Below are 24749 nucleotides of genomic sequence, written 5' to 3' on the forward strand. Positions count from 1 at the left end.
TTTTCCTTGGTTTCACAGTGAATTTTCTGTCTCACCAGACTTGGGGAATTATTATTGACAGCCTAAAGGAGAGTGCAGCTGACTCTGTGAATGCGTGTGAGTGCTTTGGGATGAATACTGTCGAGTCAGATTTGCAGTTAAGATTCATTACCTAAGTCAATCTAGCAGTATCACAATATTAAAGTACTAATGATAACCAAACGTTGCAGTTAAGAGAAATAGACTAGTGTATTAAGTTTTAACAACCCTCTCTCTAGGGATGTCTGTGGGGGTTTTCTACGGGAACACTGTTTTCCCATAGTACCACAGCCTAAAGATATGCAGATTGGGGTGAGGATAATTGGGGATTGTCAGTTGCCCATTGGTGTAAATGTTATTGTAACGCTGTCACTATATGTTGGCCCTGTAAGTATATAAACGTCTTAACTGCATTATTATTAATAGCCAAATTTAGAATATATTTCTTTGACATGTCAAATAACCGAACAAAGAAAGAAAGTTGACAGATTTATGTGTCAACTTTCAAAAACAGCAGATGCAATAAATTCATAATTTAGGAGTAATGGTAAAAGAATCAAAGAATTTAAAAGTAATAGCTAAAAAACAATTAAATAAAAGCCATTCAGTAAAAGTAGGTTCAGAGACCTGATCATGATCATCAGCTGAAAGTCGTCCATGAACAGAAAAGGACGAGTGATTTAGCCGACTGTGGGTCAGTGGGAGTTCAGCAGTGGAGGTTCAGAAGAGATTCCATGAGCTCAGCCTGAAATACTGATGTTACTGAAAGATTAAAGCAGAGACCACAGCAGAATATTTCGATCATACTTTCACTTTTATCGCTCCGGAGAAAATCCTTTGGAGTTATAAGCAGCGTTATCAAACTCAGACAGACCCTCCACTGGGATGTTGAAGAGCTGCGGGTCTCAGGTGCTTTCCGCTCTCAGGGGGGATTTGAATAAAAATCACTTGTGTCTTTTCGCTGCCGTGGGATTAAAGTATCTTTTTACGCTCCTCGAACTTCAGACTGGTTATGTGTGAAATGCTCGTAGCTGCGTTTCAGCTCTCACATATCAAACAAGAGAAACTAGAGCATCGCAGATGATTTATGAGCTCCTTCCATTATAAACTCAAGCGCCCTTGTTTTCTAGGAGAAAGCTATTCTTTACCGAAGCCAGAACCAAATGTATCACAGATAGTGTTTCAATCTGTCCTCCATTACAGATAAGGCCGACTCCTGGCCAGTTTTTTCATGCCGAAACAGCTGTTGGAGTTTTGTCTTCTATCAGGTATCCAGCAGACGAAGAAGTAGATTGATATCACTTCTCTTTGGTGGATTAGGTCAGAGGGAATAAATCAGATTTTAGATTCTGTAGGTCACCTCTCTGTTTCACTCAGGGGTCTTGAGGGTTATTTGCTGAGATCAGCTCAAAGAGAGAACAAACGAACGAGATATATTTTTATTTACCCCTGCTGTGATTTTGTTCTTGATTCAGGGGCTTATCAGTTCCAGCACATGGCCTGTGTGATAGGTCTGGTCCCAGGTGGCTGCGGGTAAGACACTTCCCCTCCAAAAACACACTCCCAATCCTGGGTTACCTGCGCCGAAGCCTGCTTCCCTCTCCCTCCTCATTACGCTCTCCAGACTTTAAACTCATTCACTTCCGAAACAATGTCATTTTTTTAAACAGATTTAATCTAATATCACATTATAATGTAATATTACAGCTAGTATTTCATTTCCCATGATTGACGGGGGAAATAAATACATTCCTCTGACCTCCTTGTGCGTGTGTTTCTGCAGACAGGTGTGCAGTCCCGGGACAGATCGTCATATTGTCTTTGTAAACCTACACCTGTTCTCTGACAGCTCAGACAACACATAACATACTTTTAAAGTGGTGCACGCAGCAGACTGCTTCGCCGGGAGACCTGAAACGTGACGCCCTCTCTGACATGCCTGCAGTATGTCATGCTGTGTCAGGCAGTAGGGCCGCGCTGGACTCCCGCAGGAGGGCTTTTCAAATGAAAGGTCTCCATGCAGATATTGTGTTACAGCTGCTGGCCTTAAGCATGTGAAACAGCCACGACCCCTTGGGACGGGTTTCACTGACATGGCGTCGCTGCAGAATTAGGAAGTAAACTCAGTTCATTTAATAGGGTTAAGACGAGGTAAAATAAAAAAGCACCCTGATAATGTCAATCATGATGTGGACTGTTACAAGTAGTTAACTGACTCATTTGGATCTCAGTTTGAAGGATCTGTTTCCAAGTGAAGTGACGTGTGGGGGGATGAGAGACCTCTGCTGGCAAGGAACTATATCATTTTTCATGTGTAAAAGTAAGTAAGTACTAACTACTAAATATCATAATTTGTTTTAATGTAAAAGTATATTTGTGTAATATTCTCTGATGCAATGGTCCAACATGCAGTCGAATGGTCAACTTATTCGATTGGACCAATTACCCTCTCATAACTTACAAAATGGCGTGAACATGTAACACAATGCATTGTAAAAATATACTTAAGTAAAGTATAGATACATGAAATGTACCCACTTACTAGCATCTCCCCACTTCAATACCAAAATCCACACTGCAGAGATGGTACTTATGTAAATATAAAATAATACAACCTCATTCATCCCTTATCAAATTGAATAATACAACTGAAAAAACACATAAAAACACATAAAAACACATAAAAACACGTAAAAACACGTAAAAACACATGCACTGACTGAGCTAAAAGAACAATTTCTTTAAAAAAGATCATGGTTCAAATATTGAATTCAATGATCAAACAAATTATCAAATAAAACGGTTGCACCTCCTCACTATGAGGACATGCAGCACGAAACACCACAAAATGTAAAACATCCCATAGCTTGTGACAAAGGACAAGAGGAGGTGCAGCTCCTCACAGAGAGGAGGTGCAGCTCTTCAGCTCCTGACAGAGGTCAGAGAGGAGGTGCAGCTCCTCACAGCGAGGAGGTGAAGCTCCTCACAGCGAGGAGCCGAAGCTCCTCAGCTCCTGACAGAGGTCAGAGAGGATGTGCAGCTCCTCACAGCGAGGAGCCGAAGCTCCTCAGCTCCTGACAGAGGTCAGAGAGGATGTGCAGCTCCTCACAGCGAGGAGCCGAAGCTCCTCAGCTCCTGACAGAGGTCAGAGAGGAGGTGCAGCTCCTCACAGCGAGGAGGTGAAGCTCCTCAGCTCCTGACAGAGGTCAGAGAGGATGTGCAGCTCCTCACAGCGAGGAGCCGAAGCTCCTCAGCACCTGATAGATGTCAGAGAGGAGGTGCAGCTCCTCACAGCGAGGAGGTGAAGCTCCTCAGCTCCTGACAGGGGTCAGGGAGGAGGTGCAGCTCCTCACAGCGAGGAGGTGAAGCTCCTCAGCTCCTGACAGAGGTCAGAGAGGAGGTGCAGCTCCTCACAGAGAGGAGTTGAAGCTCCTCAGCTCCAAGCAGAGGTCAGAGAGGAGGTGCAGCTCGTCACAGGGAGGAGGTGAAGCTCCTCAGCTCCTGACAGAGGTCAGAGAGGAGATGCAGGCCCTTATGTCCTCACAGAGAGGAGGTGAATCTCCTCAGCTCCTGACAGGGGTCAGGGAGGAGGTGCAGCTCCTCACAGAGAGCAGGTGCAGCCCCCCCAGCAACTCAGAGAGGAGGTGCAGCTCCTCAGCTCCTGACAGGACAGAGGGGAGGTGCAGCTCCTCACAGAGAGGAAACGCAGCCCCTCAGCGCCACCTGACCTGCGCAGCCGCACTAACTCTCCGTGCACTCACGCGTCAGACGTGTCCGGTAACTTCGCCCAAACTCTTTGAGCTCAGTAGACACTTTCTCCGTGTTGACGATGTGCGCCGGTTGCGCTGGAACAAAGTTGTGAAAGCGGTTGGGATGGCTTCGCAGAGGAGGTCGGACAGGCGTCTCCGCGGAGCCGGTGTTTGTCAGCGGGGATGCGGGCTCCCCCTGCCCGCCGAGGACGCTCTCCAAGCGGAGCACTGCTGCGTGGAGGCGCTCCGCACGGTCACCGACGCGCTGGAGGAGAGGAGCGCCGCAGTGGAGCACGGAGCCCGGATGTCGAGGCTCAGGTGGAACAGGAGGGAGCAGCTCCTGCTGGCCCAGGTGTCCAGGCTCCAGAACCAGGCTCAGCTCGCTGCTCTCCAGTACCAGCGCAGACTGCACCAGTACATGGTGCACACCAACAGCATCGCGCAGCAGATGGCTGGACACTGCCAGGTGAGGGGGGACTGTTTTGGAGTGATTGGTTCTAGGCCCGTGAGCTGCAGTGAGTGACACCTGCATGGATCTCACTTCAGAACATGACGTGCTGATTCACCTTCCGCTCTCCTGTGTTATTGGCTGATACAGAGTGATGCTGACCCGCAGAGCCACCGATCAGAGGAGTCCACACGTGCAGAACTACAGGAGCAGGTCGAGGAGCCCGAGGTAGGAGCAGCTCCTCACTGAATACAGCTTCTGTGTGGACGTTCAGTCTGAAGGCCCACTGCTGCTGACACTGGCTTGTGTTGTTCATTGATACATAGATAGATGACATCACGAGAGAGAGAGAGACACACAAAACACCACTTGAGTGTGATGACAACTAAATCCTCTCTTACTCCCCCTCCCCTTAAATATAATGTCATGACGTGTAGTGTATAGTGGAGCTCAGGAGTCAGCATGTGCTCAATACATTCGGATGGACAGCTGTATTTCAAACATAAGAAAATGAATATGGCCTATACAGTATATGCCTATATGCACACACACACACACACACACACACACACATACATGTCATTATATCCACAGGAGTAAGAAAACATAAGCTTGACTGGTCATATAAAAAGTTCTGCTAACAGATGCACTGTATGAATGTGTGTGAATGGTTGAAAAGGCAAAACTGCACTGTAAAGCGCTTTGAGTGGTCATCAGGTGGTCATAAATGCTGCTATATAAATACAGAACACTTACCATATATCCAAAATACACAACTATAGAGAATGAGATACATTGTGTTAGTGTTCACTCCCTCTCTTCACAGTGATGTTGATGTTTAGTGGATTTTGCTTCTTCTGATTCCACCTGCTGCTTCAGCTCAGCCTTTAAACCCACTACCACACAACTCAGAGTGTAACTGTTGACTGTGGGATCCCAGTGAATGATGGAGTGGTGGATATCTGGGGCTGCTTTATGGTGCAAACCCTCTACCCACATCTCCCCTGTTTGTTCATTGACAATGAAATCAAGTTGAACGTCATAGTCTTCACAAGGGGAGGGCAATATTACTAAACACCATATCAATAATTGTTTATATAATTTGATATCAATGATTATCGCGATAAATGTGGGTGATCACTTCTGTGGAGCAGTTAACTGATATCACAAGATTCCTCCCTGTTTTGTCCATCTGCTTTGACAGAGGCTTTTAAATGTGCTACTTTTCTTTTTCTCTCTTTCCACGGTCTGGAGCTGATCTAATATCATTGTCGGGGGGGGGGGGGGGGGGGGGTTACATCTTGGGGTCAGAACACCTTATCACATTTCACCTCTAATCACTGGTTCCTGACAGGATTCTGGGCTTCGCCCAGCGGAGCGGGAAAGAAAACAAAGCGCTCAGCAGGCCAGTGATTCAATGACATGTTCGGTGACCTAATGCAGTGTTTTTAAAACAACAAATGAAATACAGAAACATTGTGCGAAATCCTGGAAATGGAAACATTGCACATATCTTCTGCAGACATGGTAGGAAATTGAAAACATTTTGAAGTAGGGCTTTACCCAATAATATTTTTTTTGATCAATGGTATGGTTATTTTTCCACGTTAACAATTAACTTCGGTTTTTATTTTAAGGTGTCAGCAAATTGTAGTCTTCATCACAATTTCTCCCTGCATGGCATATCCTGATATTGTCTTAAATTCATATTTCATTTTCAGGAGTTTTATCTTATTTCATTATTGTATTTATAGTTTAAAACATTAGAAAACTGTATTCTTGATTACAATTGCTTCCAGTATGACATATACTTGTTTTGGCTCATTTATTTAGATTTGATTTCCTGGATTATGATTATTATTAATGGTTTTTACATGATACAACATTTGTATTAAAAGAAATGTTAATCCATTTCCTGAGGATTCATTAATTACTGCAGCTTCACTAGAAAACAAATCCTCTCACTTCTGGTGTGAACTGGTCAGATTGTGTGTTAATCGCAGCCTGAGCGGTTGTGTTTTCTCAGGGCAGCAGGGAATATTTTGGGCTTACATCCTCATCCTCATGTCGTCTAATCTAAGGCTGAACTCTATGGAGAAAGTTTCTAGCTGCGTTTGAGTCCTGTGATGTTTCAGGGAATAATTCAGCCCCTGCCCAATGTAATAATAGCTCTTGTTTTAGTAAGGTCAAAGTTTGTGTTATTAACTCTCCATCCACAGACTTTATGTTGTTTTTGGGTCGCTGGTGAGAGTTTAATTGTGGTAATGGTTAGATGAATTATCTCTAACAGCCTGTGAGTGCAACACACACACTTCTGATGAATGTGGGAAAGTGTCCCCTCTCCTCTGCCAGTGTCGGGCAGCGGCTGTTTCTCTATTTCCAGCTCTTTTCTCCCCCTCATATAAAACCTCCTCTCTAATGCGTCTTTAATAGTTTTCTCACTGTGTGTTTTCTCCTTTTAATGCTTTTTTTCAAATGGGTTTTCCAATACTCGGGCGAGCTCGGTTACAGTGCATGGTGAAAGTGCTGCTGTCTGCATGGACAACAGAGCTGGATGTAGAGTAAACGTTTCAGTAGCAGTTATGGATCCTCACGTTCAGGGCCTCAATGTGTGGATGGAAACAAAACCTAAATGACCCTTTACCGAGCCCATTAAGTTCCCACTGTTCTGCCTGTGGGATTCACTGGTCTAGCATGGAACCCATGCACTGCTACAATGGGGTTGTTAACATCAATAGACAAAACCCCCTTGCAATTCTTTTCTGGCTGGTGATCATTTTAGAGCAAAGGCATTTATGGGATGTGGATTAGTTGATGAGTAACGGTTACTTGGCCGGTGTGTTTGGTTGAAGGAAGTGCAGAATGGAGTGGCTAACGTTTACCAAACTGGTTTTAGTAGCCTCCAAGACCAGCTCTCACACTGTTGGGAACATTATTTCAAAAATAATTGTGCCATTGTTCTTTTTAGTTTGAGGCATTTTTTTTTTTTTTTTTAATGCAGTCAGTAGTTGGCGATCAAGACACTTTGGTTTCACCTTAGGGGGGTTAACATGTCGTCCATCTTTATATGCACTCCACTGTCTGAAGCAACATTTGTTTACTACTACATGAAGGAAGCTGAAGAGCTGGACTTGCTAAAGAGTCTAGTTTATGTACAAGCAGATAAACACAATGGACACGCTGGATGTGCCTAGTTAAAGTTTCTAAGCTATGAATGGATCACTGTTCACAGCTTAATAAACTTAGTTACACCTTACCCCATGGCTAAAGTTGTACTTTTCTTTTACCTACAATATTGTTCCAGCGGTTTTGTAGACAATATAAAATTCAGCAGTCTGTGGAACAACTGAGCATTTTCCCACACGCCAGTTGTCCTCTACCGTAAGTGATCATGTTGGTTTCTGTAAAATCAACTCTCTGACAGCGGTTTGATTTCCCCTGTACTGTACCTCAGACTTGTACTGATCTAGATCCAGCTGATTGTGTTCACTGGCCTGACAGTCAGCACAGTCGGTGGCTGGGGGTGAGTCAGCCAGTTCTGCTGTGGTGAAAAAAGATTATGAAACCAACGCACAGCATTGAAGAGGCAGCATGATTAGTCACCATCATAAAGATATACAGTTGTCGTCATCTGCCCGTATGTTTGTTTAAAACCTGAGGAACGCAGTGAAGGGAAACCACAGCTGAGGTGAAACGGTTCCACTTCTCGTCCATAGCAAAGACCTCCTCCACCAAATCCACACTCTGGTTTGGAAGTCAATGGAAACTAAGGAAATATTTACATGCTTCTGAGAGTTGATGGATCTTTTAGTCACCCATTACAAGTGCTGCCGACAGCGCGCACCACCCAGGAGGTAGAAAATCCATTTAGTCGACCCAGTCTGTGCCTGTGACACATCAGCGAAGGGGCCACTGACAAGAAATACCAAGACCTTTTCACCTGTGTGAGAGGGAGAGAGCCCAGTAGCTCCTGCTAATTCTTCTTTTTGTTCAGATCAGGAGAAAAGAAAGGGGTGGGGAAGAGGGAGGGAGGGAGGGAGGGAGAGTGCACAAACTGAGTATCAGTGTCATCAAAATGCAATCTTGCGTGACAGGTGTGGATGAAAGTGGGCCGGTTTGTTTGCTTCCACAACATTATGACAGCAGGAGATTTCTTCATGATAAGAGAAAAGATGGATTCATGACCTCCTGATTTTATGTCCCTGTATTTGATCTTTATTCCCCGAACTGAGCCTTAAAATAGAAACGATAATAAACTAGAATTGCACTCAGTAGAGTGCATACCTCTGCTAAAACCCAAAAGTCCCCTTATATTAAAATAAGCTTTATAAATAAGGCCATATCTTATCTCACAGGCTTCTTGCCCTTTTTCTTACCATAGAGCTGAGAAAAGCCTAAGCCCTTATGAAATCACATATAAACCATCCACATCCAGGTTTTTAGTTGTTTCTGCATGAAATTGCACTCACTTACCAATCCCCTTTTCATCAAGATCCATAAACTATTGTGAGAAATCTGTAAAAATGTTTTAATTGAATTGACGAGTTCAGCAAATGTTAAAAAAAACATCTTACCTTCAAAGTAGGTAGATTCGTTGAAATCCATCCTGTAGTTTTTGTCTAATCCTGCTATCTAACGAACTAGAATTGGACTAAGTAGAGCACATGCAATAAGACCCAGCAGTCTCATTTTGAAACCGCATTTAAATTCACCTGAAAGTCCACACACTCATCGATACCAAACCTTTATACTGGTCTGTTTGTCAACTCAAGATCCGTGAACTATTCTCTGAGGAATCATGGAAAAAGTTGAAAAACCCCAACGTTAAAGTAAGTCGGGGAAAAATACCCTGTCTGGATCCGCTCAAAAAATGGAATGGGTTTTTCCCTGATGCACCTCGTCCTTTCACCAAGTTTGTGATAATCTGTTCAGTCGTTTTTGTGTCAACATCTTTGGTTCATGGAAGCTGGATGCTGGCGTGGCTGGATTTTGGAGATAAAAATATGTATGTTTACTACCTGACAGGAAAAATATGTTTCTGTATATGTGTGTGTGTGTTTGTGTCCTCTAACAAAGGCAGATTGGTCACATCAGCTGGGCGCACAGTTGTACTCATCTTTTTACTGCTTGCCTCAACAGTTTCACATTCTCTCTTTGCTCAAACTTTCCGAAGAACTTAGATGAAGAATGGGAGAATAGAACACTGGGATTGGACGATGTGGAAATTGGGTCAGTCACACAATTCCCTCCAACTGCACGGTTAGTGTAGAGCAGTGAATACGGGGCTCCGTCTTCATCCCTGCTCTGGAGGTGTTCTCTGTACCTGTTCTGCTCTGTTTGGGAAGTCATTCACTCTGTATTTACTCGTCAGCTGTTTGGAGGGACCGCCCTGCTCCCCATTTCCTATTTCCTCTCCAATTCGACAGACAAACACACACAAGGCAGCTAAAACAAACTTCAGCTTGTTTTCATTTAGATGTGTCGGATAAGAAAATTCAGATTTAGATAAGCCTTCAATTATTCAATTCTTCTTTAGCAGCCTCCTTGTTTAAGGTCCCACTCCAGTTTATCTGCATGCATTTTTATAGAAATGCCATTAGTTGAAGGAATTTGCACTATTTTCATAGGTGCTGTTTTGGCAAACTCAGTGTTGTTGCTAGAGGCCCTTGGCAGGTGACCGTGTTAGTTAACAAGGCAGATATTGAGATTAGGATACTTCAGATTCCAAGGTTGTGAATTTGGACCAAACCAAGAGCAGCGGCTGGAGAATATATCATGGCCCTTTGGTTTTGTGTGTGTGTGTGTGTGTGTTACTTTTGGTTCCCAGGTCTGTAGCTTTAGGCAAGTGCTGTGAAAAACAAAACTGTTCGGTTTAAGACCACCCTGCTCGTAAAGAGGTGCACTCTGGGTAAATTGGTCCCAATCTGCTGAAAGGGCCCTTTTTAATAAATGCCAATAAGATGTGTGTAAGTTTGGTTTGCGGGACGTTGGAGATTAAATAACAGTTATTCGAGCTTACGACTGTTTTGATTTGCACACTGATGACAAATGACGTTCCTATTGAAAATGCATTGATTGGAAACATTTGCCTAGTGAAACATACATTAAGTTCATCTGCTGTTTATGCTTGAAGTAACTGGTTTATTTGATTCGCCCCATATTAATATTAATGAAGTACAAATACAGCAGACCAGTGATACATCCTCCCCTCCGGAGTCTTTATGGTAATGTTCAGTTTTAGCTTATTCAAAGTTTCTGCTTCTCATTTGTGTGTGGGGGGGTTGGGGTTGTAACCTAACTTCATATAAGAATGGACGACGTGACAGCTCCAAAAGTGAAGCCAAAGCATCTCAGTTGCTGGCTGTAGGATAGGTCATAAACCCCACCTCTTCCTTGTTAGTGGATGGGACATGGACCAAACAACAAAGTCAAAGAAGACATCAACTAATTTTTCATCAAAGATAATTGTCAATACAGGCCGTTCTTATCACAATGATATTGGTTCAAGTGTATCCGCGGTACCTCGCTGCCATGGCTCCATCCCACTGATCTCCACTGTCCAGACTCCGGCTCTGAATGTGCAAGATGGCAGCGTTTCTTATCAATTCTGTATCGTGGGAGGAAGTGGAGTGTCATCCATCTTTATGTACAGTCTGTGGTTTGGCCCCCCCCAAAAAAGAAAGAAGAAGTCTTCTCTAGGACGTGGGAAATTGTGAATGCCATGTTTCACAATTTTCTGACATGTTACAGACCAAACAATCAGCAGCCTAATTAATTCAAATACTTGTCAAACACAGTCCTACTGCAGTACATGTGTATTTCTCTCCTAGAATTGGACGAATAGCAGTGACTCTGTTAAAACTCAAGTGCAGCTCCTTTATATGTTGCCAGACAAACTTAGTGTACTTGTGTGCACACATGCGTTTGCTTTTCCATATTCTCAGTATTGACTTTCCCCCAGTTTGTGAGTCCTGTGTCTGCAGACTCTTACTGTGCCGAGTGTGTGTTTCTTCTAAGGAATGTGGTTTGAGTGGAGCAGATGTTGGATGCAGCCCGGGCCTGAACTGTAGCTCTGCTCTCAGGCTGAAGCGCAGGAAGCAGACGGTGACTGCAGCGATTCATCACCTCCGTCACCCAGGAGGAGAGCGCTCCGCTTTATTCACACCTCCTTAATGACTCGCTCCCCACCGCGCCGGTCCTTCTCGCTCCTCTGTGACTGATTCAACAGCTGGACAAAAGCTCAGTTTCGAAACTCAGGAACTTTCCAGGTCACTTCCTACTGTGGTGCTTTTAAGGTAACGCGCTGTGTGCAAGTAGCTGCTTGTGAGCTCGGACACATGTAAATGGATTCATAAGTCTAATGTTCAGTTGGAAAGTTCTCACACGCTTGTATGCGCCTGGCACAGACGATGGAGTTTACATCTTTTAACTAGACCTCTTGTAACTGATGTGGTGGAAAACTCCTCTGTACTCAGGAGCTCTGGTGCAACCGAACACTCTCCCCCGTCTCTTGGCGTGATGAGAAAATTGTTTGTTGTGAAGTTGATTCACGGGCTAAATGTTTGTGGTCACATCTGAATCCAGTCGCCCCCTCCGTTCCCATCTTCTCCCCACCCCGCGGTGCAGTTAGTCAGGGACCTGAGGCCTTTTGAACTCACACGGACCAACTCATCTCCATAGTCTTGATAAACATGTGGCTTTAGCCTACAGCTGTTACAGGGAGATTACAGAGAAAACCTTGAGTCAGCATGTCAGAGGTGTACAGGGCCAGCTGCGTGTGTGCATAGACATACACACACATACACACACACACAAACAGCAGTGGCCACTCTCTCATCAGTGCTTGTAATGAGGTAAAGTTGTAGCTGGACCTTTCACAGTAAGACTACTGAGACCAACTGTTCTCCTCTGAAGTGCAATCCATCACGGACAGTGCCAGTGCAGTACTTGACGGACAAAGTCTCTTTAAAGCTCCAATGATTACATCATCTTTCAAATTTTTGTGGTGACAAATTGTGCTGTTGTCTTTACTGCCAATGTCAGGGTCAGATATTCATCTCCTAACCCAGAGATATTGAAATTCTACCCAGACTGTATATGTATATATGTTAAATTCCTTTTATTTCAAAGGTTATATATCAGGGAACAATTCATGGAGCTTGATGAACAAATTCATACATATTTAGGGAACTGATATGAGTATGTTAAATTTAGTGCAGCTAGATTGACTTTAAGGAGACTGTTGGGCCTTGAAGGAGGTCTGCGCTCTGCTGAGTGCCATCCTAGTTTAGATTTTAGATGAGCAATCCTAAAAGTGAGCCTCATTTAAAACAAACATGAGGATTTCATATTTTCGCTCTTCCTCCTTCTCTGTCCTCCATTTTTGTGCAGTCTACATTAGGTTGACTCTTGGTGCAACAGGTGTACTCGGCCACTTGAATTATACCACTGATTTTCAGTAGTGGTGGTCAAAGATCCTGGAGTCACCAGCATCAGCATTTCAACATTTATAGTCATTTAGACCTGAGCCACTTATACAAGCTGAGCCTCACAATTTTGAATCAGAGCAGCCTGTGACATTACCTCAGTGGCCCATCAGTGGAGGTTTAGCATTATTAAGCACTGGTGGCTCTACACTGTATTTACTGCACATTCATCTGCATACTGAATTTACGCTTCCTCTGCCTTTGTCAACGGGAGGATTAGGGCTTAATAACATCTGGGCAGAGCTGCCGTATCGTCTGAGAAACAATTGTGCAGTGGGAGTCGGGTGCAGTACATTAGGGAGGTGTTGAGGAAAGGGATAAGCCCGTGTAATATGCCAGGTGTTCAGGGTATTAGCAAACACTGGCACGCCACTATACGCCTGCCAAGACAAGGGATCAAAACAAACCTTCCCCTCTGAGTCCTCGCTCTCATTTCACCTTAAAGGCCAGTGCTCCGCTGTGTTGGGCATTGTTCAGTGGAAGAAAACAGTAGAACAATTTGTCTTAAATCCACAAGTCCTCGGTAGCGTGCAAGATTTAGGCAACACTGGAGCAATACACCCACAGGCAGGGAGTGTTGGCTTATCAGGCAGTCAGCTCGGGTGGTGTCTTTCCTCTACTGTAGATTTGGTATCATTAGTCCAGATTTGAAGATAATCGTTTTTTGAGATTTCTGCCATCTTGACGATACGAAGGAGGATTTCAGTTTGCTGTTGCCCACAGAACTGAACCTATGATCAGCAGCATTTCTCGGAAAGTGTCCCCTTTAGAAAAAGCGTGACATCGGTGTCCACAGCTTTCAACTTTTGATACCTCGGTAAATTAAATCCGACTACTTATAGCAGTGATGAGAATTTTTTATTTTTTTGTTATTTGGATGACCTTGCCTTTAAAGAATGAGCAAATGTTTCAGTCATATGGGAGATTTTAAGATAAAGAGAGAATGAGGATAATTCAAATGGAAACTTTGACATGTCAGATAAAAAGATCTTTACCATTCTTAAGTGTCTCTCTTAAATGTTTCTGCTGGAAACAAGTTAGCGGGAGAAAACTGTTAGCCTAGCTCTGTCCAAAGATAAACTAATCTTATCTAAAAGCACCTTTAAGACTGAGGAGTTATCACACATCATTTTCAAAAGAACCAGGCAAACTTTTTCTTCCCATTTCTAGTTGTTCAGCTTTGCTCAGCCAACTCTCTACCTGTGGCAGTTTCCTGGACTTTATCTCCACTTCATACCACCATCCATGAATGAAGCAAAAAACACTTTGTATCAAACTACCTAAAATGAGAGAAACCATCTGTTAAAAAAACTGGATGTGTGTCACTAGTTCATATCCCATTCACTAACATGAAGGAGGCGGGTTTTATGACAGATATTGCAGTCAGCCACCAGTTGGTCTCGCCTTCGGGGAGCAGTCAAGTCATCCATCTGAGCAGTCATGTCAGTTGATGGTGTGGTTATGATGGGATGGACTACTGGTTGTACCAAAATGAAAATAACTACTCGAGAGTTTAAATCTAAAAAAACACACAGGCTTCATTTTCTAGAAAAAACTGCTCATGAATATCAATTAGCTCCATTATTTCCGGCCTCCTCCCATCGTCAGCTTCATCACCTTGAATGAGTTGCCTTCTCGCTGTAATAACTAGAGGGTGGTGTTTGCCCAGAGTTGCGTGACCGCTTGGGAGCTAGTTAGTGACAGGTTCAGTCGATTAGTGTTGAATCCAGACAGAGCCGACTAATTCAAATCACAACCTTCATGTTATTGCTGGATCTGAGGAAGGAAGCTCTGATGGACGTGTTTTTAATTAGCTGAATGGGCTCACAGAGAAATGGAGTATGAATATTAATCACGATCGCTGCTGTCCTACAGATGATTTCAACTTCTTGAAAGGGACGTGATTGGTTCAAGGGGACTTGCATGTTCCTTTTTGTCCCTATAACACAGGTAATTCAAATCTTTGCAGTTATTTCAGCAAATGACAGCATTATAAACACTGCTAGGATCTCAGCAATTAATTTGTGGCTTGTTGATAGATATAGAATCTCTAGCTGTGAAAAGAATAGATACTTTAAATCTCTTAGGTCAAGACAAGTGTCATGTTTTGATGTCTCAAGTCCATTTAGAGAAACCATCCAAGTTACAAGTGTTCATGAGCAGATTTGAAGTCAGATACTCGTCTTAAATGCAGATCAAATGACAGTTCGTCAACAGTTTATTGCACTTACTTGTAGTTTGGGCTTTTTTTTTTTAAGCTAACTATTTATGATGAACTAACATGATTCCTGCTTTTCTGTGTAAGTTGCTTTGGATAAAAGCGCCAGATAAAAGACATGTAATCATGTTAGCTCTCCTTTTTAAAGCTGTATCCAAGTCCTGCAAATCCCTAAAGCCTAATCATTATTTAAGTGGATGTATGTTAACTTATTATTTACATTCACGTCAGTAGACAAGTTTATTTCCAGTATTGCAAAAAGATTAAGCTAAATTCATTTGTATCAAAAAAATAACAAAAAAGACAATCTGCAACATAAGAAGGAGAAAAGCAAAAAAAAATACAAATATTCAGTAACATTAATTAACATTAAGAATAACATTTCATGCTCCTTCCCAAAAGGAGTAGAAAGAAGCATTGTGGTTATCTGGTCCTTCCCTATATTAAATCATCCAACAAAAATACTAATACAACTCCACTTTCTGTCAATTGTCCACGTCTGAGAAAACTCTATCTGCTGATGAGAATTGTTAGATACTCGTTAACGCTCAGTTTAGAATGTTTTGTCCATGTTGATATTTTAAATGTCATCACATTGTGAAAGTAACAGGTTAGACTTTAAATTTGATGTGTCAAGCCAACACTTCATGCAGTCCAATAAGTCAAGTCTATATCGAGGAAGATTTATTTGTCACTATTGCTGAATGAGGTCACATAATAGTTTCTGAGCTTGTTCTCCACTCATGAAAGTATTTACATTTTTTGTATATTTGCAGAATGACTATTAACTAACTGAGTGACACTTCTGGAGAAACAGCTTCATTAAACTGCTGCTCCTACAAACGGAATGTTTCCGACAGCTGCAGCCTCACTCCAGAAGAATTTAACACAACTCGCCTTCCATCGGTCAGAGGAAATGTGATGTGTTTGACATTGAGTCTGCTGCTTTTGTTCAGTTTGAAGTGTGTAGAGTGAAATGGTAGAGTCGGTCTGGCTGCTGCTGCAGATGAGGAGCTGCAGGCGACTTCTCAGCGAGGTAACCGACTCCTCTCACCGTGCCCTGCTGTGTGCAGACTCATGCTGTGTGCAGCAGAGAGTCAGATCCCGGTTGCTCACAGGATGACGGGAAAACCCACTTTATTGCCTGACTTCTTTTATCGAAATAACAATAATTTGTTTTCATCTCCTCAGAATTCTGCGTCATGTAGGAACATGCATCTTCGGTTATCACCAGTAACTACAGGTGTCATCGAATTCAGCAGGGCCGAAATCTTCGAGATCGCCACTTTTTGATCTCATATCTAGACTTAACATTCTTTCTTATGGATAGAGACATCAGATGGTTATACTGTAAAGCTAAAAACATAGCAGTAGAAAAATTTGAACACAAAACAATCCCGCCGTCACAAATGTATTGAAAGTTTCCATCCTGGTACCTATTTCACCAAATTCAGCAGGAAAATGCAGGTTTTTACAAAAAATGCTCAACCCACTAAAAATTTCCATTACCACAGGAGGAGTTTGCCTTTCAGGTTTTTCCTCCCACTGGGTCATGTTTGACGTCAGCAGTGCACCGACGCACCCGGGTGTCACGAGCCAGAGCTGATTCCAACTCGTGTCCACTGAAGAGTAACTTGATTCGGGAGTGAATGCCAATTGTAGTGTATTGTTTAGATTCACCAAGAGACCACATTTATTTTTTTCAAAGGGGCTTTACAGAAGTTTTGCGGAGGCAGTTTTTTGGGAGCCTAATTAAGGGAGACATGGACTAAAGAAGTTTGAACTTTTTGTGGGACTGTGACATTGACCAATAGGACAGAGAGTATACTGTTAAGAATGGAAGACAACCCTTAAAATGTTCAGACTCGTCTTGGCTGTTTTCCCTCTAAGGGAGAATTGCTGCAAATATCCAGGTGTCTATTAGTGAAGGAGCACAAGAGAGCTCGAACGTGTGAGTTTGAATTCACAGTGTATCTTCACAGCACAGCGCACATACGTCAGTGTCTCTCTGCCTCATTACATGCTAACTGATGTACCACCGTGTAGAGCAGGAGGCAGATTACAATCTGCACGTGTGTTTCCGTGCGTGTCTGTGTGTGTGTGTGTGTGTTTGTGTTACAGCCACCAACAGTGAGTCCCATCTCTCGGACCACAGTGCAGCTGGTGGTGTCGAGTCAGCACGTCCAGTTCGCAGCTCTGGTGTTGGTACCAGTCCTCCCATCTGTTCGTGTCAACAGAGACCACCGCCAGCCCCATTACATCAGATTGTATCTGCCTGCTGCAAATAGGATTTGGTTTGGCTGCAGGTTCCCCTCATTCAGAGCACATTGTTACTGCACGTCATGTGTTTCTCATTATGCTGTGTTTGTTTGGCAGATTAGTAAGAACGCACGCAAAGCTAGAGCACCAGCGAAATGTCTCCTGTGCACTGACTTGAGATCAGTGTCCACTGCTCAAACTCTGATGTGTGGTTGTGCCGGCTGAGTGGATGCAGGGAGTGTAACAGCTGTATCTGACCAGCAGATGGCAGAAAGAACACACACGTGCAGTTCCACATTTATTTACAGTCTGCCACAGACTTGTTGAGTTGTAGTACATGAACGTATGAAAATAGATTTCTCCATTAGAACTTGCTGCTCATCTGACAGCTGTTTATTTGATTCTCACTAGATGTGGTTTTGTTCATTTGCTATTACTCTGATCTAAAGTGTGAGATTATGATAATATAGGAAACTGTATCTATGGTTGTTTTTCAGGGGGGAAGACGGAATTAGAGTTAAAATATAAAGTAAACACTTAAGATGGGAGACCTGGGCTGTTTTTGAATGTTTTCGATTTTGCCTTTTTATGCCACATTAAAATAGTTCACCTTGCAATATTTGGTTTCACAACATTGTCTTTAGGAGCAGACAATTTATTTTGGTTGGTATTTATGGTTGTAAACTTCAGAGGGTTCAATTAGAGTGTCTCAAGTTTTTGTGGTTTTGACAAGAAAGTGGACTGTAAGTTGAGACAGTCTTGTGCCATTTCCAAGATCAAGAACAAACTGTCATGGGAATCCATTTCTTTATTTCATCACATAACATTCTCAACATTTGCATCGTCTCACCATTAATTTATTCAATGTTTTTTTTTGTTTAGTCCTGTTTCCTATGTTTTCTGCCATGATGTCCTCATGCAACAGCAAACACATTTATATACACTAGTCGCAGTGTCCGTTCTAACCCTGCCTGTGTGGAATGGGCTGTTTTTTTGTCCTGTGGTGATGCTGGTTGCAGCTTTTCTTTCTGAAACTGTAAAGAGGACCTGCAGTAATGGAGCTGCAGGAAGTAAACACCTGCTGCAGGATTCAGTCCTCAGGACCCCGAAACTTCTACACAAACAGTTGTACACTGGTTTATTCAAAGTTTGCAGAAGCTCAAACTGAAGAATTAGTGGTGGTTCCCTTTGTTGTGATGGACAACGTCACAAGTCACCGCTGCGGAGCGAGCTATCCCTTTTAATTATGATAAATCGGGTTTCCGATCATACCAAATTTGAGCCTGCACTTCCCTTGTGTGAAGCCATAGGAAGCCGATAAGAGGAATGGTTCCTGAGATATGGCACATACAGCCAGACCGAGGTTAAGAGGATCATTAGCTTGTTTTAGACATGAAAATCCCACAACACCTCCTGACATGCATTTTCGGTGACAACCGGAAAAAACATCTGTTCGGTGTCTCTGCTCGGGAAACCTCTCCCAGACCGAAACAACACAAGGGCACTATCTCCCCACTTGAAAGGTTGTGGTGTTGATGTGCTGCTCTGCTCTGCTCCACTTCTCGCCCTCCTCCCCCGGGTGACTCACCTGAGCTCCGCACTTGGACTCCGCTCCGTGCATTTCTATGAAGTGGCTCGTACAGTGCTCACGTCACGGCAGCGCAAAGCCTTTCATGTCGTGTGTTTCTCAGAAAGCGGCTGCCGATCTGATCACATGCGGCTCGGATCAACACCCAGAAACTTTTTATTTTCTTTCTCTGCACAAACACACAGGATAATGCCATTGATTGATGGACCCACTTTGGAGGGTTTGGTTCTTAGTTGTTTAACAGCTTCCACTCGCCTGATCGACCTGCTGGGAGACACCAGACAAAGTCGCCCGTTGTTCCCCCCATTAGCCTCCCCCCAGCTGTTGATTAACTTTCGATAGACTCTCACTAGTCGGGTTCCTCCGCTTAGTCTCCTAATGAATGCCAGGGATGATTTGGCTGCGATTGTCTTTCCTCATCACCACAAATGACCGCTGAGAGCTGCTGCGCGGTGAAATCAATAGCCTCGGACTATGAGAGTCTCCAACAGTCGCAGATTACTGATGAGAGTGATTTTAGGTGTTTAGCTGTGAGTTGGTCTGTGTGTGTGTGGGAGACAATGGGAGAGACGGGGAAATGAAAAAAACACAAATATAACAGGTGTGTGTGCAAGAGAGAAGGATAAGGAGGGAAATAATGATAATATCCATATTCCTGTGTGCTCTTTGTTTACATGCAGGATTGTTTTCCTCCTGCTCAATGCTTTGGCTTCGTTTTGAGATCATTCCCAGAGACAAACGATTGAAGTCTCTTCATCCCAACAGAGCGACGGATAAAATCGATGTCGGCTAGCAGACTGTGGCTAATCAAAGTGAGTAGTTGGCCCCCTGTTGCAGACGGCAGCTTTACTCCTTATTGGTTGTAGGGCTGTGTAATTGGCTTGCAGCTGATAGGAGCTTGAAACGAATGGAGAGACCATGCTTCTTTTTGTCCATAATTCAGTGTTGCACTGTTGTTACATAAAGTCCACCGGGCCGGCAGCGGATGAAGACGTCTCAGACTTTATTTCTCACCCTCATTCAGCCTCTGATATTGAGTGATACTCTAATTTGAGATTTTCTTTGTCTTGAGTCAGCTGCTCAGGGATGGAGAAGTCAACGCGCGCTGCGAGGCACTGGCTTCGTGATTCATCATTTTGGTAGCGTGCTCCTAGAATTTTTTTTTTCTGGTTTCACCCTCCTTCTCTCTTTCTTTCTTTTTGTTTGTCCTGCATTAGGAAGTTGTGTTATTTCAAAGATCTTTCCATCTTATCAACGTACACTGCACTTTATGTTGTACACAGCAAAAGGTGATAAATCAGACCTTGCTAGCATTCGCTCTCTGCATAATGTCTCTCTGGAGTTTGGATGAGAAAATGTGGGTGATCCTATGAATAATACAAGCTGCTCGGTCTTTGATGCCAGTACAGATAATAATAAAGCAGGCTCCTATCAACACCAAGCCAACCAGGAGAGCCAGAGAGCCTGGTACATTAGTTGTGGACGGCTGGTGATAAATCAAGCCTGCACAGGGAGGATTGCCTGGCACGGGGAGCTCCCTCTGGAGGCCTCCCGGAGCGGTGCCATACGGCGAGGCGAGGCAGTGAGGATGCCCTCCTTAACCGTTACCGCAGGTCTCAGGGGTGGCTTTTAATCGCCACAAATGGGCAGTGATAACAACTGGCTGTATTGCACATTGTGTCCGATAGTTACAGCCTCCCGCCGATTTTACGACAAGGAGATGTCAAGTTCCCGGCATAATTGGCTCTTCTTGGGGATTTTACGAGTCTGTTTACTCTGTGAGGAGTACTTGTCTCTGGGATGCGATGCTCTCCTTAGGGTCCAACGTGGTTTTCCGCTTGATATACTTTCAGCTTGTGTGTGTGTGCGTAGGTGGAGGCTGTCTAATGATCAGACACTGTATTGCCCACTGATTGATGCGCCTGGGGCCAAAGCCCGGGGTGGTTGGAGTTATCGGGGTTCCCAAATCTGACCATCTTCATTCACGCTCAGACTTGGAGACAATAGAGTGGGAGACTAGTCTCTGTCACCGGGCTGATGGATGGCTGCTGTCTGGGCCAATCCACGGCTATTCTTTATACATTTCCATACAGCAGTAGTGGGTGGGGGAGGGGGTTCGCCTCACTGCCTCGGAGTGAATCATCCTGGTAGAGTGAGTGAAGTGTAAGTAACCTTTTTTCTTGTCTTAAACCACGTAACGCTCGCAGTTTATCCTCACGGCACATGTGTCTGTCCCGATGCAAAGCTTTAACAACCCACAGCCATGTACGCACACATCTCATGGCGTGATGTAATCATGTATATGCTCAGCATTGACCTGCCGTGCCGTACAACCTGTCTCCACTTCCTCCCACTATCCAGAAATGAAGTAAAAATATGGCGTATGGCTGGTGTGAAGGCCTATATGTGCTGTAGTAATAAGGGTATGGAGCCAATTATTGAGGTCCCGCCAAAACACCAATCAAGATTCAGTGTCAGAGCTCGATCAAGGCGTTCGGTAGGTAACAGCCGTTCATGACCTCAAAAGGAAAGAGTCTCGCTCTTATTTGGTATTTTATTTATTTGATCTTGCTTTATTGTCAGTGTGTTCTTTCCCAATTACTAGTTTAATGATTTGATTTTTTGATCTGGAAAGTAGCTGGTGTCTGTGAAGACTTAATCATTCAGGTGATGGTTTCTTCAGACGTTGTACAAGAAGTTGTGCGATTGCACGTAGGCAACTTTTCAAGAAACACAGAACTAGATGGTGGTGTCAGTCCAAGGTAAGTCCGTGGAGTAGAAAGTCCCTGTTGAAATGGCTCCTGCCCTCTTACTGTGTCGACTGACTCTAAATATGTGCATAAGTAAACAGGGTTGTCTGTTGATTACCCATTCCTGCTTACCCTCCTTATGCATTTTTTGTTTTCTGTTTACTTTTGTTGTTGTTTTGCCTCCGCGCGCCTCCACCAAAACACGCCTCTGCTCTCCCCTCTAATCTCCACCATGGTAGTGCTTTGGTAACCGCACAGTCCCAGAGCAGTGCATTCATTATTTATGGTGATAAATATCCATGATGCTGAAGAAAGGAGTGCATGTGTGTTTGAGTATATGTGTGTGTGTGTGTGTGTGTGTGTGTGTGTGTGTGTGTGTGTTTGGAGGTGACAGGATGTTTTTGGCTTGTCAACTGCAATCACTGGAGACCCCTTCTAATGCTAGAAGTAGTTGTGCGAGTCTCGGTGTGTGTGTGTGTGTTCGTGTGTGTGTTCGTGTGTGTTCGTGTGTGTGTGTGTGTGTGTGTGTGTGTGTGTGTGTGTGTGTGTGTGTGTGTGTGTGTGTGTGTGTGTGTGTGTGTGTGTGTGTGTGTGTGTGTGTGTGTGTGTGTGTGTGTGTGTGTGTGTGTGTGTGTGTGTGTGTACAACAATAACTGTAAAAATGAGACACAGCGCTCCAACAGCAGTCATCCTGTTGTTGTCTCATTTCCTCCCACCCATTCCCCGCATAACAACATCAAGATGATACACTCCCTGGTGCTTGGTAACGCATAGTTGTCTATCTGTGACATGCGTGTATATGTGTTACCTTCTTCATGTTTGTAAGCGTCTGGTTGTGTGTGTGTGGTCACATGCTGTGCTGAGGCGCCGCGGCCCCTGCTTCATGTGTCTTACCGTGCTCGTCATTTCACCGAGCCTTACAGGTCCCAGTGCCCCAGACATAAACACACATACTCCTTGATGAATAATTAAAAAAGCAGCCATGTAGATAAGAGGCCAGTGCACCTGAAGGAGCGTCTCTCCCACAGCTTTCATGTCGAACACACTCGGATTAAACGTTCTTTGTCTCCTCAGTCTTACACTTGGCTCCGTCGGTGTCTGTCTGTCAGTCGTGTCAAGGTTCAGGAAGGGTGACATATTTTTATTTGAGTGCACACACACACACACACACACACAACTCCCATTACACCACAATGTTTGACAGTCAAGGGCATGATATTAAAATCAGAAGCAGTTCAGTTGACATGACTGACTGCATACATTAAACAGTGGTGTGTGTGTGTGTGTGCCGGGGGGGATTTAAGGGTTGTTTCATTCAGAATACATATTCAGTTAGTTTTGGCTTTATATGCCTTAGATTTGTATTTGCCCAAGATTTGATATTTGAATTTTCACTACTTGCTATCAAAAACATGTCCCCTATAAAAATATATGGGAGCTTTTTCGGTGAAAATCCATAGTTTGACGTGCTCGGTGAAGGTTTACTTGAAGCAACGCAGGCTGGTGATGGGGGAGATTCCAACCCGATGCTATGGAAGTGAATAGGATGTTTGAAGAAGGGCATGAGAGAGTAGCACCGCCATACCCCCCCCCCCCCCCCCCCCCAGTCGCTAGTGTTTCTTTCTTTGACCAGCCAAGTGTTGGGGCCAGAAACAAAGCAGGTGTTTTGGATGTGAGCCACTTCTTTGGTTGTCTAAAAAAATAACCAGTTCGATAGAAGGCACTGGAAACGACCCTTAAATTGCCTTGGTGGAAAGGGGGTAACAGTGTGTTACTTAATCTAGATCTCACCACCAACGGTTTTCACTAGAATGACTACTGAGAAAATTTTCTTCACCTCTTTCCGTCTTTCTTTAGGCTATTCAGGATTTTTTCCATTTTATTTTAATGCAAATTCATTTCATTGAGCTATATTGTATTCAGATGGAGTCATATGTCTTAAACTGTAGCCTAATTAAAAAATATATCTGCAAGGCTGGATAGCATTGTGATTCTAATTTGGTTGAACCAACCCTTTAACCTTTCCATTTTTATTAAAACAAAGTCCCAAAATCCCACACCATAAAAAGCATAATTACGATAACTATTAAATGCAAGGCTGCTGTGCTGAGGCAGCAAAGAGTTCAAGGGAAAGATCAGTGTGTTTGCATATCTAGTTGTAGCATGTCGTCAGTGTGTAATTGAGGATGCTGTTATCATGGCAGTCAGAGCGCTGAGAGCCATTAACAGACCAGTCTTTTATGACATTCTGTATTATGGATGCCTTGTGCGTGCAGTTTCATCAGAGGCCATAAACATTGGCCCAGTCAGCAAACTCCACTCATTAAGAGACATTTAAATGTAATTATTTATTGATGCCTGTTATGATCTATTGTCCTGTGTGCACCAGTGTAGGATTTTAGTTTTCATGTCATGAGATTTGGTCGCTGACACTGCCCAGGTCAACAGCTGTATTAACTGTTGCAGAACTAATGAATGCATCCTTATGGTAATCATAGAAGTGCTGGAGGGAGAATACATCTGATAGAAAAAAGTAGTTTCTTTTATCTTTTTCTAAAACTGATTCTTTTGTTTATCTTGTTTGCATCATAGACTGTAACAAAGATGGACGACGCCTCCAGAAATGAGGCCAAAATATTCCAGATACCAGTGTTGCCATCTTAAGCCAGAGGCGGTGCAGTACTGATTTTGTTGTTTAGGTATCAAGCTCCTCATTACGTAAACCCAAACTTACATTGCACTTGAACATAGGGCTGCTCGATTATGGAAAAAATCATAATCACGATTATTTTGGACAATATCAAAATCCCAATTATTTAAACAATTATTAATATGTGCCCTTATTCTCAAGTCTATGCTTTATTTTTTTAATCACTTCCTGCTCCGGTAAACACCGATGGTGGCTGCGTGTCTTATTCCTCCGTGAAACCAGGATATCAGTGACCGGTTATTCAAACCCTTAATGATGGCAACCCTAACACTCTGTGACCGACTGACCGGCGCGGAGATATGCGGGTCCGGTCTGAAAAGCCAGGTGGGAGCGCGCTTGAGAATAGCGGCGCGCAGCGAGGTCGCTACATGGTCTGCTGCTGCCCTTCCTGCTTTTCCACTCGCGCAGTTTTTTACACCGCCGTTCACCATACACACAACTCGCCGCTTTCACTTTACTGCTGCCTGAGAGTGAGAGCTAGTCAGCTGGGCCGGTGAATGCTTTGGGGGAAGGACTGAATTGC

General features: G+C 43.7%; 1 protein-coding gene across 1 annotated transcript in view; it reads left to right on the plus strand.

Annotated features, from left to right (window-relative positions):
• Positions 1–3867: 3867 nt before the first annotated feature.
• Positions 3868–24749, plus strand: part of LOC133955075 (PDZ domain-containing RING finger protein 4-like) — a 124589-nt gene continuing 103707 nt past the window's right edge. The window contains exons 1-2 of the mRNA XM_062389727.1: positions 3868–4233; positions 4366–4443. Coding sequence (XP_062245711.1) covers positions 3892–4233; positions 4366–4443 — 420 coding nt within the window. The 5' untranslated portion in view covers positions 3868–3891. The remainder of the gene's footprint in view (positions 4234–4365; positions 4444–24749) is intronic.

The sequence above is a fragment of the Platichthys flesus genome, chromosome 6, assembly GCF_949316205.1.
Source record: "Platichthys flesus chromosome 6, fPlaFle2.1, whole genome shotgun sequence".
In the NCBI taxonomy this organism is placed as follows: Eukaryota; Metazoa; Chordata; class Actinopteri; order Pleuronectiformes; family Pleuronectidae; genus Platichthys; species Platichthys flesus.